Genomic DNA, 18007 nt, shown 5'->3' on the forward strand with positions numbered 1-18007 from the left:
ATAAAGTTACAAAGGTAGAATGGTAGCAGATTATGGAGAATTTTGGCTCAGGGGTTGAGATTTTACTCCGGAGGCAATAGGGAGCCATCAAAAAATATTGAACCAAAGGGTGACATGACCAGGTCATGCATGAAGAAGATTAATCTGGCAGCAGCACAGCTTTGGTTCTGGAGAGAAGCCTTAATAGGCATTTTCTTATTTACATATGCTGTGATTAATTGGTGGGGCTCTGTTATGATTCATTATACATGACTGACGGCCTTGGAGCTGACACAGTTGCTCCCTGCAACAGCGGCAGAAGGGGCTCTCATTTATCATGTGGGACACAGCTGGGGTACCTGTGAGTGACTGCCCATACCCCACTGCTCTAGGCCCTCCTGGCCAGCGGTAGTGGCACTGCCCCAGTGATGCAGCCCAGTGCTTGACTCAGCTTTCCTAGCGAGTAATTTCCACAGCAGTGTCTCAGAATAAGATGGCACTAGCAAGCTTGTGTTTTTGTATTTACCAAGTATTTAGCAAACTATATAACATATAATATGGCATGTTATATAATTATGTATTTTATAGCATTTTATATTTGCTTCTTCCATATAATGTACAGGGAGATACCTTAATCTCATCAGTAGCAAACCACATTACGAGTTATGCATCCTTTTGGGAATGGTTTTTTGAAGGCTGTTTTTTCATCATATATAGATTTTAGTCACAGAGGATGACATTTTCTGGCCTAAGTGACTTGTCCTTTTCCTCAAACATCACTTTTCCTAGACTTGGAGCCCATCTATATTTGGGCCTGTGGCTTTCTGTCACTGACTCTTTTAATAAGGGATAGGAGGAGGGGAGCAATCAGGTGCTACAGTGGATAGAGTGGAGTCAGGAAGACTCCTCTTCCTGAGTTCAAATCTGGCCTCAGACACTTGCTAGATGTGTGATCCTGGGTGAATCACTTAACCCTCTTTGCCTCAATTTCTTCATCTGTAAAATGAGCTGGAGAAGGAAATGACAAACTACTCTAGTATCTTTGTCAAGAAAACCCCTAAAGGAGTCATGAGGAGTTGGACACAACTGAAAAATGACTGAACAGCAACAAAGAAGGAGGACATATTTTCTTTCCCTTCTCCATGCCTAGAAAAACATGTTAATTGTACTTTCCTAAGTTTGGAGAGGAGTTAAATTTAAGCTTCTTCAAATGAATTGTTTTTTATAATTATAATTTATCTTTAAGTAAAGTTAAAAAGGGAAACTTTCTGTACTACTGAGGAATATCCTAATTTAATTTAGTAGGTGTGGAAATAAATGTGAGACTGGAAATCACATTTTGTTTTTTGATAGCATCAGATTGTCTCTACAGATGAAAAATTTAGGAGGAAAAAGCAGTATTTTCAGGTACAATGTTAATATTTTTGTCTATTTTTTTTTCCAGATAATGGTTCTGGCTCTGGAGAAGGAGGTAAGTTTCAAGTAACAATTTCATTTGTTTTATTTTCATAAAAATATATTTGTATGATTATTTTTTTATCTAAGAAATGTTAATAAGCCAAAAGTGAGAAAAGAAGATGATCCATTGTAATTCTATTAAAACAAACAATCTTCAGAGGACAATCTTCCCAACAATCAGTTAGAACAGAATGCTTTACCTGGGTAGGTAAGGATTCCCTTTCATTGTAGGTTTTGAATTGGAAAAAAGAGTGATTATTTATTGGAAATGCTATGTTGAGACCACAGGGCATAGAGAAAAGAGCACTGAACTTAAGCTAGCAGACCTGAAATAGAGTTTCTAATGCTTCTGAACAGTGTGACTGTGGAGAAGTCACTTAACTGTTCAGGGCCTCAGTTTCTTCATCGATAAAGTAGGTATTTGCGCTACTTACCTCACAGGGTCACTATAAGAAAAGCACTTTGTAAATTTTGAGATATTTTATAAATGTAAGTTATTATTTTGGGGGAGGGGGAGGTTCATGTTTCATGTAGGAGTGAGACTTCAGATGACATCTGAAGTCACCTTCAGGGCCAAGTTTCTGTAATCCTAGGTACTTTCCACACATAAATGATTTCAGTGTTTCTCATGTTGGAATGAATTGAAATGATAAAGTTTGTTGTTTGGGCCATAGTCTTTTCCCCACAGAGTTAAAGAGTCCTGAGAGTGGGGAAGGAGAATTAAGGAAGAATATACTGATAGGTAATATATAAGACACAGAATTAGGACGACTCGAGTTAACTGGGCATAAAAAAGAGGATTTAAAATCAACTTGAGAGAAATCTTTATTTTAATTAGGATACTCAAGCAGATGACTCATAGATATTTTAACAGGCAAGCAAGTAAACTGATTTTTTTTTTCAGTGATTGAAGAAGCCAAATGTTTCCCAGAAAAGTTCCATGATAGAGGAGTGGGAAAGTCTCTACAGCATTAACAAAATTGAGAACTATAACCTTAGGCTAAGTGTAATCAGTCAATAACCAACACCGTTTATTGGGCATCCATTGTGTGTAAAGTGCTGTATTAGTTACTGGATGAAGCACCAAAGTTGTATGTTTGAAGAAAATTCACTTCAGGGAAGCATACTTGGAGAAGTAATAATAAATTATGGTAATGATCCTTTCAACAATATTATAAATACAACTCTCCTGGGAGAAAAGTCATGTTTTTGCCATAAAGAACTTGAAAGGAATCCTGAGGGTCTGTTGGAGGCAGCTAACAATTCTAGTAAATCAAGTGAAATGGCAGACATAAAAATACTTTGAAAAGTTGAAAGTGCTTTACAAATTTAAGGTATTTTCAAAAATAATTAATATATGCCATACATATAAACCCACTTGGGAAGAACAGCTAAAAGTATAAAATTCAAAAGAGAAGTAAATTAGTTCTGAGGAACTTTGGGTTCAGAATTCAGTGAGAATCTAATCTAATATCATCAAAAGAGAGTGAAACATTAGCCATCAAGAGAGTACATGATGAAAACCAGAAGCAATGGCAGTCAGACTTGGTTACCTAAGCTTCTCTAGTCTCTCACAGAGGTGCATCACTGATTTCCTAGCAGAGGCGCATGTAAATAAGGAAGGTTTTACCAGGTCAGAAGATCAACACCTACTTCCCCAAAGACTGCTTTTATCCTCCAAATGATGGGTGCCCCATCGTCATTCAAAGAGTCACTCAGGCTACTGTAAAAAAAAACACATCTACTTGGCTTGGGCCTACATAGCTCTAGGTTTTCTTCCTATTCTACAACCTTGTATCCTCCTGCTTCTATGGAGTTCCTTTGTTTTCCACATAGTTAAATATTTTTTGTCTTTGGGAGTGTTTCCTTACTCTAATTCTATGCCTACAAACTAAATTTAGGGAGGGTCACAGAGGGCCTGGCCAAAACCCAACTATGGGAATGAATTTATCTAAACTTAATATTCTCCCATTGATGCTCTATAGCTGTGAGGTATGGAATACCATGATCTCAGAAGAACTCAATTTATGAATAACCCTCAAAATGAAGGAAAAATGCAGGGTCAACATAATTAGACCTGTAGCATATTAGCAAAGATGGCCTTTTGAGAGGAGGGGCACAGAGCACACTATTGACCTGGTAGCAGAGCTGAGCACAGCCCAGTGTGGGCCGTGCCAGGACCAACCAGACTAGGAGCCAGGCAGAACAGGCGGTAGGGCCCTGAATCATTGAGCTGTGGCAGTTACCAGACTTCTCAACCCACAAATGCCAAAGACAACAGAGAAGGTTAGTGAGAAAAACTGCTGGAACAGAGTGAAAGGAGTGCGGGGTTGGCCCCAGCCCTGGGGGTGAGGAAGTGGTGCAGCTCTGGGGCTGCTTCTAGAGTTCCAGCTGCAGTTGGTTCTGGCCCCAGGCCCACCTGGTGGGAGGAATTAAGTGGTGGATCAGAGCAGGAGTGCAGAGCCTGCTTGGATCTGAGTTGAGGTCTGGGTTGATGGTTCTTGGGGGAGGAGGGGCACTTATGTGGCAGAGCTTGCCATAGTAGCTCTGAAAACAGCAGCGCAGCCCCTAAAGCTTGGGACAAAGTACTCTCTACTCTACAAGCAGTCATACCTTGACAAAAAGCTAAAAGGTCAAGTAGTTGGCTGGGAATACGAACAGGCAGCGAAAATGAACCCAGATTCAGACTCAGGCTTTGGCATCTTGTTCTGACAAAGAAGAGCAAAACATAGAGCCAGAAGAAGTCAACAAAGACATGAACTGGTCTCAGGCCATGGAAGAGCTCAAAAAACATTTGGAAAAGCAAGTAAGAGAAGTAGAGGAAAAACTGGGAAGAGAAATGAGAGTGATGCAAGAAAATCATGAAAAACAAGTCAATGACTTGCTAAAGGAGACCCAAAAAATACTGAAGAAAATAACACCTTAAAAATAGACTAACTCAAATGGCAAAAGAGCTCCAAAAAGCCGACGAGGAGAAGAATGCCTTGAAAGGCAGAATTAGCCAAATGGAAAAGGAGGTCTAAAAGACCACTGAAGAAAATACTACCTTAAAAATTTGTTTGGAGCAAGTGGAAGCTAGTGACTTGATGAGAAATCAAGAGATTATAAAACAGAACCAAAGGAATGAAAAAAATGGAAGACAATGTCAAATATCTCATTGGAAAAACCACTGACCTGGAGAGGTAATTTAAAAATTACTGGACTGCCTGAAAGCCATGATCAAAAAAAGAGCCTAGATACCATCTTTCAAGAAATTATCAAGGAAAACTGCCCTGATATTCTAGAGCCAGAGGGTAAAATAGAAACTGAAAGAATCCACCAATCACCTCTTGAAAAAGATGCCAAAAAGAAAACTCCTAGGAATATTGTTGCCAAACTCCAGAATTCCCAGGTAAGGAGAAAATACTGCAAGCAGCCAGAAAGAAACAATTTGAGTATTGTGGAAACATAATCAGGATAATACAAGATCTAGCAGCTTCTACATTAAGGGATTGAAGGGCTTGGAATATGATGTTCCAGAGGTCAATGGAGCTAGGATTAAAACCAAGAATAACCTACCCAGCAAAACTGAGTATCATGCTCCAAGGCAAAATATGGATTTTCAATAAAATAGAGGACTTTCCAGATTTCTCAATGAAAAGACCAGAGCTGAATAGAAAATCTGACTTTCAAACACAAGAATCAAGAGAAGCATGAAAAGGTAAACAAGAAAGAGAAATCATAAGGGACTTACTAAAATTGAACTGTTTTGCTTACGTTACTACATGGAAAGATGATGTGTGTAATTCACGAGATCTTTCTCAGTATTAGGGTAGTTGAAGGGAATATACATATACATAGACAGAGGGTACAGGATGAGTTGAATATGAAGGGATGATATCTAAAAAAAATAAAATTAAGGCATGAGAGAGGAAAATATTGAGAGAGGGAGAAAGGAAGAGATAGAATAGAGTAAACTTTCTCACATAAAAGTGGCAAGAAAAAGCAGTTCATTGGAAGGGAAGAGGGGGCAGGTGAGGGGGCATGAGTGAATCTTGCTCTCATTGGTTTGACTTGAGGAGGGAATAACATACACACTCAGTTGGGTATCTTACCCCACATGAAAGTAGGGGGAAAGGGATAAAAAAGGAGGGATGATAGAAGAGAGGGCAGATAGGGGGAAGAAGTAATCAAAAGCAAACACTTTTGAAAAGGGACAGGGTCAAGGGAGAAAATTGAATAAAAGGGGACAGGATAGGAGGGAGGGAAATATAGTTAGTCTTTCACAACATGACTATTTATGGGAGTGTTTTGCATAATGATACATGTGTGGGCTATGTTGAATTACTTGCCTTCTTAGGGAGAGTGAGTGGGGAGGGAAGAGGGGAGAGAATTTGGAACTCAAAGTTTTAAAAGCAGATGCTCAAAAAAAGTTGTTTTTGCATGCAACTGGGAAATAAGATATACAGGCAATGGGGCATAGAAATCTATCTTGCCCTACAAGAAAGTAAGGGAAAAAGGGATGAGGGGAGGGGGAGTGGAGTGATAGAGGGGAGGGCTGACTGGAGTGGGGGGAGGGTAGAAATGGGGAGAAAATTTGTAACTCAAAATCTTGTGGAAATCAATGCTGAAAACTAAAAAATATCAAATAAAAATCATTAAATCTGAAAAAAATATAAATTATTTGATTACAAGAAAAAAATAAAGAGCACATAAAGGACTCATCTGAGCAGTTAATGAAGCAATTCATAAAGCCTTTCCCATTAAGCTGTGTTGCCTTTACCAGGGGGCAGCTAGATGCTGCAGGGGATAGAGTGCCAGGCCTGGAGTCAGGAAGACTCGTCTTCCTGAGTTCAAATCTGGCTTCAGACACTTACTAGCTGTGTGACCCTGGACAAGTCATTTAACCCTATTTGCCTCAGTTTCCTCATCTGTAAAATGAGCTGGAGAAGGAAATGGTAAAACACTCCATTATCTTTGCCAAGAAAACCCTAAATGGAGTCACAAAGGCCTAGAAACAACAAAAATGACTAAATAACAAAACCTTTACCAGGGTTTTAGCAATTTTCCCCCACAAACTAGAGCATTAAAAAGGGAATAGAAGATTCCCCAGGCTGGTACAGCAACCCATCTGATACCTCTTCTCAGTCTGTGGTTGGTATGTGTTGTGCTATTCTTTTAAACGAATATCAGTATAAGACCTCATTCCTAGTTTAAATTAATTTAAATTAAATTAAGTTCAAAGAGGAAAACATGACAAATACATTAAAAATGTATCCATAAGAATACATGAATATGTATAGCATAGCTCAACCTGTATGATTATACAATATTAATTATAGCTATATTGTACATAATTACTAAGGGAATGCTAGAATGAATGGAGAGAGCAACATCATAGAATCTTCTAGCTGGGAAGGATCTCAGGAGGCCATCTGGTCTACTTTCCAGCCTTCAGGCAGGTCATGTATTTATGAGGGGATAGTTACTGCGATAGGCTTAATGGAAGAGGCAGGTTTTGATTAGAATTATTAAAAGAAGGGAGGGCAATGTTGTAGTAGAGAAGGGGTGGGCATTAAAGACTGGCAAGAATGCAGGACAGGACAGAAGAGGGAGCAAGAAGGTCATGTAGGAGGGGCTGGCAAGGATCCATTTGTTTGGAGTAAGCAGAGAATCCAAGCCAGTGAGTGACAACAGATGAGGGCATTTTGATGACATAGGACAGAGATGCTCCTTTCTCGTGTCGTAGACCCCCTTTGACTGTCTGGTGGAGCCTCTAGACCCATTCTCAGAATGTCAGTTGCCTACATTAGTAATTGAAGGACATACTAACCTCATTTAGAGATCAGTGGAAATAAAGATTCAATTGTTTCCCCATCCAAGTTTACTGTTTATCAGTTATTTCAGTTGTGCCCAACTCTTCATGACCCTATTTGAGGTATTCCTGGCAAAGATACTGGAGTGGTTTGCCATTTTCTTCTCCAACTCATTTTGCAGATGAGGAAACTGAGGCAAACAGCGTTAAGTGACTTGCCCAGGGTCACATACTAGTAACTATCTGAGGCTAGATTTGAACACAGGCCTTCCTGACTCCAGGCCCAATGCTCTATCCACTGAGCCACCTAGCTGCCCTCCAAGTTCATGGGCCTCTGAAATCTTTCAATGGGGACTTTGGGGGAAGGATTTATAGACCCCAAGTTAAGAATTCTTGGTATAGTCCATTTGATGAAGGACCCAGACATATGTTCCTACATCATTTAAATATAGGGCTTTTCATTCATCAAAAGCCTTTGGGACTTTTTTTGTTACTTCATCCAAGCAACAAATATTTCTCAAGTGTACTGAGTACAAAGTACTATGTCAATTTGCTATTCTGGGGGTTAGGGAGGAGCAGAGATGTGCTAGTAAATAGTTAACAGCCAAGCTTCCTGAAAAAAAAAAGTATGCACCCATTTTTAAGTTTAATCTGCATCATTAACACCTCCTTAATTCTAGACTCAACAAAACAATAAATCAGACTATGGTTTGTAATGACTGCAGATTTCTGAGGTGTAAATGCTCACACTGGAAATTTAACAATCTGTTCTCACAAGCTTGTTAGAGGTGGGTCCAGCACACTCCAGGGAAGGAGGGGAAAGCTTATAATATAAGTAAGACATAAAGATAAGTAATTCCCACCCTCAAGGAGTTTTCATTTTGTTAGACATGAAAGACAGATCCCTAAGACCAATGCTCCAAGGCAACGTGTGATAAGTGCCTTATGAGTGAGTAGTTCAGGTAAGAGATGTGTTCAGAGGAGAAAGAGATCGATTCTGACTGGGGAATGAGGGAAAGGTTCAGGAAGGAAGCGGCTTTTGATCTGGGCCTTGAATGATAGGGAGGATTTCAATAGGCAGAGAAGGAGGGGAAGGAGTTCCTGTGGAGGGAAAAACACAGGCAAGGAAAATTTTCCTGTGGGAAGGCATGAGCCTATTTCTATTTGTGCTGTGAACATGGATAGCAATAGCTTGCATTGAGATAGCACTTTGCCAAATGCTTTCCTCACAACAGGTAGTGTGACTGCTCCCAAATCAAAGCGTTTTTGCATTGGAAGGGGCTCACTGGCCATCTTAGCCCAGAACACATCCAGAAGGAAGGCTGTAGTATGATGTACCAATATAAGTGCATGCGGCCTCTGCTTGAAGATTCTTCGGTGAGGGGAAGGTAACCCAGCCCCTCCACAGGTAGCCCAATCCACTGTGGACAACTTGGGTTCTTAGGAATTTTTCCTGGACATCCAGCTTAAATTTACTTCTTTGCAACTTCTACCCATCGCTCCTTATTCTGCCTTTCGGTGCCATACAGAACCAGACTAATCTCTTTTCCACATGAAAGCTCCTTCACATACTCGAAGACAGTCTTCTCTGAGACTTCTCTTCCCCAGGCTAAACATCCTTAGTTCTTTCAACTAATCCTCATAAGGCTTGAGTTTAACCACTGAATAGTAGTAACTTCATAATAATAATGGTGGTTTTTTTGTTACTGTTTCCATTTTACAGACAAAGAAACTGAGGCTGAGAGAAATTAAATGACTTGCTTAAAGTTACACAATGATCCAGATGTATCTAAAACTGTAGGCTTTTTATCACAAGCATTTCCACTAAACATTATTGACTTTCAAATCCCACTTCTGTTCACAATGGTCTTTGTTACCAATAACGAATACAACTTTTTTTTTTCTTTTTGAAATGGGAACATGATCTGAGAGGGATGGCATATTAGGAATGAGATCTAGAAAGACAGCAGTGAAAAGGACTCAGTGTTTAATGCAATGACCAACCATAATTCCAAAGAACCACCGATGAAGCATGCTACCTACCTCCTGACAGGGAGGTGAAGACTTAGGGTGCAGAATGAGGTGTAAACTTTTTTGGACATGACCAACATAGAAATTTGTATGACCTGACTATACATATCTATCCCAAAGGTATTATTTTTCTTTTTTCTCCCTGGGGATAGGGGGAGGTGGGAGAAAGAGAAAATGGATTTCAGTAAATTTTTTAAAATGAATTAAAAAAGAAAGAAAAGAGGCACTCATCTTCATCTGTGAGAGATGGGAGACTTTGAAGGAAAGGAAATACTCTATTGGCTGAGAAGGAAAATGAAAGTGAGCTTCCTCTCCACAAATGACATACTTTTTTATATCTGAATTAACAAACTTAAATGTGTGACCTTTATAGGAAAAAAACAGAAATAGTTTGGTAACATTTGTAAATTTTAAAATAGACAATTCTCCAGTGGACGGAACCGTCCTCTTTTCATGGAGGATCCTATTTCAGAGCAGGTTCAAAACCCAGATGGGGTGGGGAGCAGAAACAAGCCTGAGTCCTGAATGAAAATTCAGCATCCATCAATTTGTGTCTCCCATTGTAACCTAGATGGTATCTAATTATACTACTGGCCAGCAGTCCTTTACAGACATTCCCTTTGTGCTCAATATTGAGAAAAATGCAGCTAGATACCATTGTCACTAAAAGAAAGAAACTAGTCAAAGATGCAAACAAGGGCATTTTTTTTTTTTGCTTACTACCAGGTTGGTCCAGATTATACCTAATGTTCCGTGTGATATGGTGGAAGGAGTGCTTGATTTGGAGACGATTTCGGCTTGAATCGTGTCTCTAACACTTACTAGTTGTGTGACCCTGGGCAAATCGCACTAAGCCCTCTGGACCTCAGTTTCCTCATCTATAAGAATGTGGGGGTTGGACTAGAGGCCTCTAAAGTCTTTTTAAATTCTAAATTTCTGGTCCTGTAACGATCTTGATCTACATTGATCTGACCCTACATAATCACATCTCATCTTTTCCTATTTGGTCTAGAAATGGCTTAATAAAATGGTATACCTAATCCATTTAAAATATTTCATTTTGGAAAATGTGAATACAGAAAGTTTGAGATAGCAATTATGAAATAAGTGATCAGAGAAATATGGATATTATTGTATACGTCCATATTTCTTCCTTGCAAATATCCAGCACTGCATGCCATAGAAGCCAAGTATTTGACCCATGTAGCCACACCATAGAATGGACAGATAACGTCCTTTTAGAAAGTCTCAACCAATACTTCTTGTTCACAAATTGCTCCTAAATAATATCTGACAGTATTTACTGGACAGGGGCCTTGCTCTTGATTCCACCTAAGTATTTCCCAGTGAATATTAACCAATGCTCCAAGTTATACCCTCTGGTCAACACGACTCAACCCCAGGTAGGCATAGCACATTGTTCCATCCTAAACAAATAACGATCAGGAAAGAACCACTTACCCCTTCCTGTCTCTGTTTGCATATACTGGGATAGATTCTGGGATAGATTCAATACCTTTCTATCATGGCACTACAGACAGAGGAAGCTGTTCTGTAAAATAAAACCACCATTCTTCCAGCTTAGTGGGAACACATCCAACTTGAGAATACTGGCCTGGAAAAACAGATGGCAATAATGAAAACTGAAAAACTTTCATTTCAGCCACAAGTAGAATACATTCCATAAGCTTTGCCTATTTCAGTAAATCCTCTGGGGAAATTTTCATTTTTCTTATCATGAACTTGATAAACATCAACAAATATGAACATTTCCTTATACAAAGAACAGAAAAAAGGATTGTACATGAAATCATGAATATATATATATATGTATATATAACATATTTTGCTGGTTCTTTTTACATATGTTACATTTTATTATTTACATATTAAATTTGATGTGGTTTACTGGTGTCCTGTTCTGAACTTCCTTCTGGTCTCTTATGTTTTTCTTAATGCTTCATTAATGCTCACTTTCTTCCTTCTTTTCTTTCTTTCTTTCTTTTTTTTAAATTTTTTTTATTTAGTTTTCAGCATTGATTTTCATGAGAGTTTGAATTACAAATTTTCTCCCCCTTTCTACCCTGCCCCCCACTCCAAGATGGCGTATATTCTGGTTGCCCTGTTCCCCAGTCAGCCCTCCCTTCTATCGCCTCACTCATCTCCCATCCCCTTTTCCCTTCCTTTCTTGTAGGGCAAGATAAATGTCCATGCCCCATTGCCTGTGTATCTTATTTTCTAGTTGCATGCAAAAACTTTTTTTTGTTTTTGAACATCTGTTTTTAAAACTTTGAGTTCCAAATTCTCTCCCCTCTTCCCTTCCCACCCACCCCCTAAGAAGTCAAGTAATTCAACATAGGCCACATGCGTATCATTATGTATAACCCTTCCACAATACTCATGTTGTGAAAGACTAACTATATTTTGCTCCTTCCTAACCTATCCCCCTTTACTGAATTTTCTCCCTTGGCCCTGTCCCCTTTCAAAAGTGTTTGTTTTTGATTACCTCCACCCCCATCTGCTCTCTCTTCTATCATCCCCCCCCCTTTTTTATCTTCTTCCTCCTTCTTTCCTGTGGGGTAAGATACCCAAATGAGTATGTGTGGTATTCCCTCCTCAGGTCAAATTTGATGAGAGCAAGATTCATTCATTCCCCATCACCTGCCTTCTCTTCCCCTCCTACAGAACTGCTTTTTCTTGCCACTTTTATGCGAGATAATTTACCCCATTCTATCTCTCCCTATCTCCCTCTCTCAATATATTCCTCTCTCATCCCTTAATTTGATTTTATTTCTTTTAGATATCTTCCCTTCATCTTCAACTCACCCTGTGCCCTCTCTCTCTCTCTGTATATATATACACATACATATATACATACATACACACTCACATATATATATACACATAAAGATATATATATATATATATATATATATATATATATATATATATGCATATTTCCTTCAGCTACCCTAATACTGAGGTCTCATGAATCATACACATCATCTTTCCATGTAGGAATGTAAACAAAACAGTTCACCTTTAGTAAGTCCCTTGCAATTTCTTTTTCTTGTTCTTTTTCTTGATTACCTTTTCATGCCTGTCTTGATTCTTGTGTTTGAAAGTCAAATTTTCTATTCAGCTCTGGTCTTTTCACTGAGAAAGCTTGAAAGTCCTCTATTTTGTAGAAAGTACATATTTTGCCTTGGAGCATGATACTCAGTTTTGCTGGGTAGGTGATTCTTGGTTTTAATCCTAGCTCCATTGACCTCCGGAATATCGCATTCCAAGCCCTTCGATCTCTTAATGTAGAAGCTGCTAGATCTTGGGTTATTCTGATTGGGTTTCCACAATACTCAAATTGTTTCTTTCTGGCTGCTTGCAGTATTTTCTCCTTGATCTGGGAGCTCTGGAATTTGGCGACAATATTCCTAGGAGATTTCTTTTTGGGATCTATTTGAGGAGGCGATCTGTGGATTCTTTTAATTTCTATTTTGCCCTGTGGCTCTATAATATCAGGGCAGTTCTCCTTGATAATTCCTTGAAAGATGATATCTAGGCTCTTTTTTTTGATCATGACTTTCAGGTAGTCCAATAATTTTTAAATTATCTCTCCTGGATCTATTTTCCAGGTCAGTGGTTTTTCCAAGGAGATATTTCACATTGTCTTCCATTTTTTCATTCCTTTGGTTCTGTTTTATAATTTCTTGATTTCTCATCAAGTCACTAGCTTCCATTTGCTCCAATCTAATTTTTAAGGTAGTATTTTCTTCAGTGGTCTTTTGGACCTCCTTTTCCATTTGGCTAATTCTGCCTTTCAAGGCATTCTTCTCCTCACTGGCTTTTTGGAGCTCTTTTGCCATTTGAGTTAGTCTATTTTTTAAGGTGTTGTTTTCTTCAGTATATTTTTTAGTATTTTTTTGGATCTCCTTTAGCAAGTCATTGACTTGTTTTTCATGGTTTTCTCACATCCTTCTCATTTCTCTTCCCAATTTTTCCTCTACTTCTCTAACTTGCTTTTCCAAATCCTTTTTGAGCTCTTCCATGGCCTGAGACCAGTTCATGTTTTTCTTGGAGGCTTTTGTTGTGGACTCTTTGACTTTGTTGACTTCTTCTGTCTGTATGTTTTGGTCTTCTTTGTCACCAAAGAAAGATTCCAGAGTCTGACACTGAATCTGGGTGCGTTTTCACTGCCTGGCCATATTCCCAGCCAACTAACTTGACCCTTGAGTTTTTCAGCGGAGTATGACTGCTTGTAGAGTTAAGAGAACTACGTTCCACGCCTGGGGGGATGTGCCAGCTCTGCCACACCAGCACTCTTCCTTCCCCAAGAACCCCCAACCCGGACTGGACTTAGATCTTCAGCAGGCTCTTCACTCCTGCTCTGATCCGCCACTTAACTCCTCCCACCAGGTGGACCAGGGGCCGAAAGTAACTGCAGCTGTAGTTCTGTAGCTGTCCCATTTCCGCTGCCCCCGGGGTGGTGGTCAAATGGCGAACTCCTACTCCCGCAGCTTTTCCCACTAACTTTCTCTGTTGTCTTTGGTGTTTGTGGGTTGAGAAGTCTGGCAACCACTGCAGCTCACTGATTCAGGGTGCTAGGGCACACTCCGCCCGGCTCCTGGTCTCTTTCTTTCTTTCTTTCTTTCTTTCTTTCTTTCTTCCTCCCTTCCTTCCTTCCTTCTTTTCTTTCCTTCTTTCTTTCTTTTTCTATCATTACCCACATACTTTCCCCAAAATTGTTCCTTTAAAAAAATGAAAGCTTCCCCCGTTATAACAAATAAACACAGTCAAGCAAAAAAAAATTTCACACATTGGCTATGTCTGGAAATGTATTTTTCATTTTTCACCTCTAGGTTTCTTTACCTCTCTTCCAAGACATGGGAAATATGATTTATCATAAGACTTTTGAAGTTATGATTGGTCATTGAATTGATCAGAGTTTTAAAGTTTTTTTTCCTTTACATTATTTTTGTTCTTCTGTTCTGTTCTTCTGGTTCTTCCCCATACTGTATCAGTTCATACAAATTCTAATAATCTCTAACAGCACGTTAATATCACATTTATATATCATAATTTTTTAGTCATTCTTCAATTAATTGGTACCTACTTGGTTTCCAGTTCTTTGCTACAACAAAAAAGAAAGTACTGCTATAAATATTTTTGTCAATATAGAACCTTTCCCTCTGTATTTGATTTTTCTTTTGCTGCATATAGGCTTAACATTGGAATCTCTAGGCCAAAGGGTGTGCATGATTTAGTGACTTTTTGGACATAGTTCCAAATTGCTTTCTAGAATGGCATAGCTGTAGCATTAGGGCTTCAGTGTGCCTATCCTTACAAGCCTCTCTAACAATCACTATCTCCTCCTTTTTCTCATGTTTCCCAATTTAATAAGGGGGAGGTAGAACCTTAGAGTTGTTTTAATTTGCATATCTGTTATCATTAGTGATCTGGAGCAGTTTTCATATGGTTGTTGATAGCTTGCCTTTCTTCTTTTGAAAATTATGTGTTCATGTGCTTTGCCCATTCATCTGGTGGGGAATAGCTCTTGTTCTTATATATTTGGATATATTGAGATATGTATTTTGGATATTTATTTTATCTGAGGAATTTTCTGCAAAGCTTTTTTTCCCCCAGTTAACTATTTCCTTTGGGGGAATTTCTAGGTGAGCTGAGGATTTTCTGGGATTTGGGGGCATAGATGAGAATATTCATAAAGCTCTAGTCTCCTAAATTCATCACCCCTTAAGGAAGACTGGAGGGGTAAACATAGGAGAGTGGAATGTACTAGACTTAAAAAAGAAGCAAGAATGATTCTTCACTCTACCACTTACTCACTGGACAACCATGAGTCACTTCAGCTTCTTGAGTCTGATTTTCCTCATCTGTAAATGGGGATAATAGTGATTGCCTTGTCAGCCTCACAGAGGTTGTGAGAAACAAATAAAAATATCTGTAAAGTGATATGTGAATGGGAGCTAAAGAGACAAAAGTGTAGGAATATTAAATTTATCAACTTCATCTATCATAGAAATAAAATATATAACAGAAAAGATAATTAGTACTACATGAAATACATATACTTTGAATAACTGTTGTTGTTGAGTCATTTCAGTCATGTCTGGCTCTTTGTGACCCCTTTTGGGGTTTTCCTGGTAAAGATACTGATGTGTTTCCTTTTCTAGCCCATTTTACAGATGAGGAGCTAAGGTAAACAGGGTTAAGTGACTTGCCCAGGGTCACACAGCTGAGTAAGTGTCTGAGTGTCTGAGGCCAGATTTGAACTCGTGAAGATGAGTCTTCCTGATTCCAAGCCCATTGCTCTTTCTACTGCATCACGTTGAGTAACTACAGGGGCTCTCAAAAACCTCTATTAGAATATAATAGCTAAAACAAACAATAAATAAATTATCAGGAAAGAACATGAGGAATACAGTGAATTCAGTCTACACTGTGAATGCCAGCTGAAGCCCTTAAGCCCTGAGTGGGTGAAATGGATTTAAAAAGCAAATGGGGCCCAGAAATTCTTGGGCAAAGAAGTGACATCTCTGCTGCTGCTAATTTTTCTCTTCTGGGTCCCATCAGTAGGCAAGAAGTGAGAAAAATATAACAAATATCTCTATGTTCTTCAGTTTCTTGTTGAGACTTCATAATCATTGGAGATAATTTTAAGCTCCCTCTGTGTCCATTTGGATGACCAAAAGTGAGTAGTTGTCATCTACTTTGATAAATTTGGGGGAGGTTCTCTGTTATATCTTGTACACATGAAGAAGAATTCTGGGTGACTTAGTGGATTGAGCGCTGGGCCTGGAATCAAAAAGACCTGAGTTCCAGTCTGGCCTCAGATATTTATTAAACTGTGTGACCTTGAACAAGTCACTTAGATTCTCTTTGCCTCAATTTCCTTAACTGTTAAATAGGGATTATAATAGTACCTACCTCCCAGGGTCGACATGAGGAACAAATGAGAGGGCGTAAATAAAAGACTAAAAGCCAATGATCCAGATCTACACTGGTTGAAGAAAGGAAGGGTAGAGGCATGGAACAGACCATTCCAATTAGACATTACTAGTGTAGGTCCCATTCCATTTCTTTCCCCAAATTCATTTTTATTTGTAAAGAAGGAGAGGCAATAAAGAGAAGAAAAAGCAAAAGAGCCACTATGGTAGAGGGAAAAGCCTGATTAACAATCAGGAATGTGAATGGAAGGGACTCGTCCCTAAAATGGAGAAAGGTAGCAAATTGAATTAGAAATATGTTGTTGAAAAGAAGCCCACTTGAAATGGAAAGATTCACATGCAATTAAAATGAGGGCTTAAAGGAGAATTTATTATTTCTCAGGTGAATCTAAAAAAGTGGGAGTGGCAATCTTGATTTCAGAAAAGGCAGCAGTAAAAATAGACCTGAGTAAAAGATAAAAAGGGAAACTACATTATGCTTAAAAGAGCCATAGATAATGCATTCTCATCACTTAATTTGTAGGCAAGGAATGACACAGAATTTAAGTAATCAAAGGAAAAAACTAATTGAGCTACAGGGAACAATAGACCGCAAAGGCATTGATAACTAGGAACCTCTGTGTGCTCCTTTCACACCCAGACAAAAATAGTAAAAAAAAAATAGAGATTGAGGACCTAAATGTAATTTGAGAAACATTAAAGATGAGAGCTCTCTTGATAATTAAATGGGATTTTAAAAGAACACTTATATTTCTTAGCTTTTCTTAGTTCCTTTACAAAAATCAACCATGTACTAGGGCATTAAAAATACACACACACACACACACACACACACACACACACACACAGAGAGAGAGAGAGAGAGAGAGAGAGAGAGAGAGAGAGAGAGAGAAGCAGAAATGTTAAACATATCCCTTACTGACCATAACTCAATAAACAATTATAGTCATCAAAGAGTCTTTGAAGAAAGGAGTCAAATTTAAATGGAGGCAAAAATCATAACATTCTAATTGTATAGATCAAAGAACAAATCAGAAAAATGAGGCTACATACCAAAACTTTTGGGAGGCAGCCAAAACAGTCATTAAGGAAATATTTATAACTCTAAGCACTTTTTCAACAAAAAGAGAACAAATCAAAGAATTAGGCATGCAACTAAAAAAAACTAGGAAAGCAAGAGAGCATAAAAAACCAATTGAGACACAAAATCAAAGAAGAGATAAAAATGAAAACAAATAAATTCACTGAATTGATAAATTAAACTAGGAACCTACTTTTAAAAATAAACAAGTTATTTATTTAACAAAAAGAGATGAAAACCTAATCAAATAAGAAAAGGAAAAGGAATATCCACAAGTTATGAAGAAAAAATAAAGGAAGTTTTTAGAATTATTTTACCCAAATATGCCAACAAAACTGATCAGTAAAGTGGATGGATACTTACAAAAATATAAGCTAAAAGAACAAGAAATAGGTCCTCAAGCTCAGTGAAATTGAATAAGTTATAAATGAGCTATCAAAGTAAAAAAAAGCCCAAGCCCAGGTGAATTTATAAGTGAATTGTACGCGACATTGAAAGAAGTTTATTCAAATATACTTTCTTTTTCAAAAACAGAGGAAGAAGGCATATTATGAAACTCCTATGAGACACATATTGTCCTAATGTCAAAATACTCAGGGAAGATACAACACAGAACAAAAATTATAGACAAATATGCATTCTCTAAAAAAATTAGTACAATAATAGTTAATAAAATAATAGCAAAGAGGCTATAGCAACACA

The 18007-nt window shown here is 38.3% G+C and overlaps 1 protein-coding gene across 1 annotated transcript in view; it reads left to right on the plus strand.

Moving 5' to 3' along the window:
• The window catches only part of TMEFF1 (transmembrane protein with EGF like and two follistatin like domains 1), a 149057-nt gene that overhangs the window by 71740 nt on the left and 59310 nt on the right, over positions 1-18007 (plus strand). The window contains exon 4 of the mRNA XM_036741883.1: positions 1424-1450. Coding sequence (XP_036597778.1) covers positions 1424-1450 — 27 coding nt within the window. The remainder of the gene's footprint in view (positions 1-1423; positions 1451-18007) is intronic.

The sequence above is a fragment of the Trichosurus vulpecula genome, chromosome 1, assembly GCF_011100635.1.
Source record: "Trichosurus vulpecula isolate mTriVul1 chromosome 1, mTriVul1.pri, whole genome shotgun sequence".
Taxonomy (NCBI): domain Eukaryota; kingdom Metazoa; phylum Chordata; class Mammalia; order Diprotodontia; family Phalangeridae; genus Trichosurus; species Trichosurus vulpecula.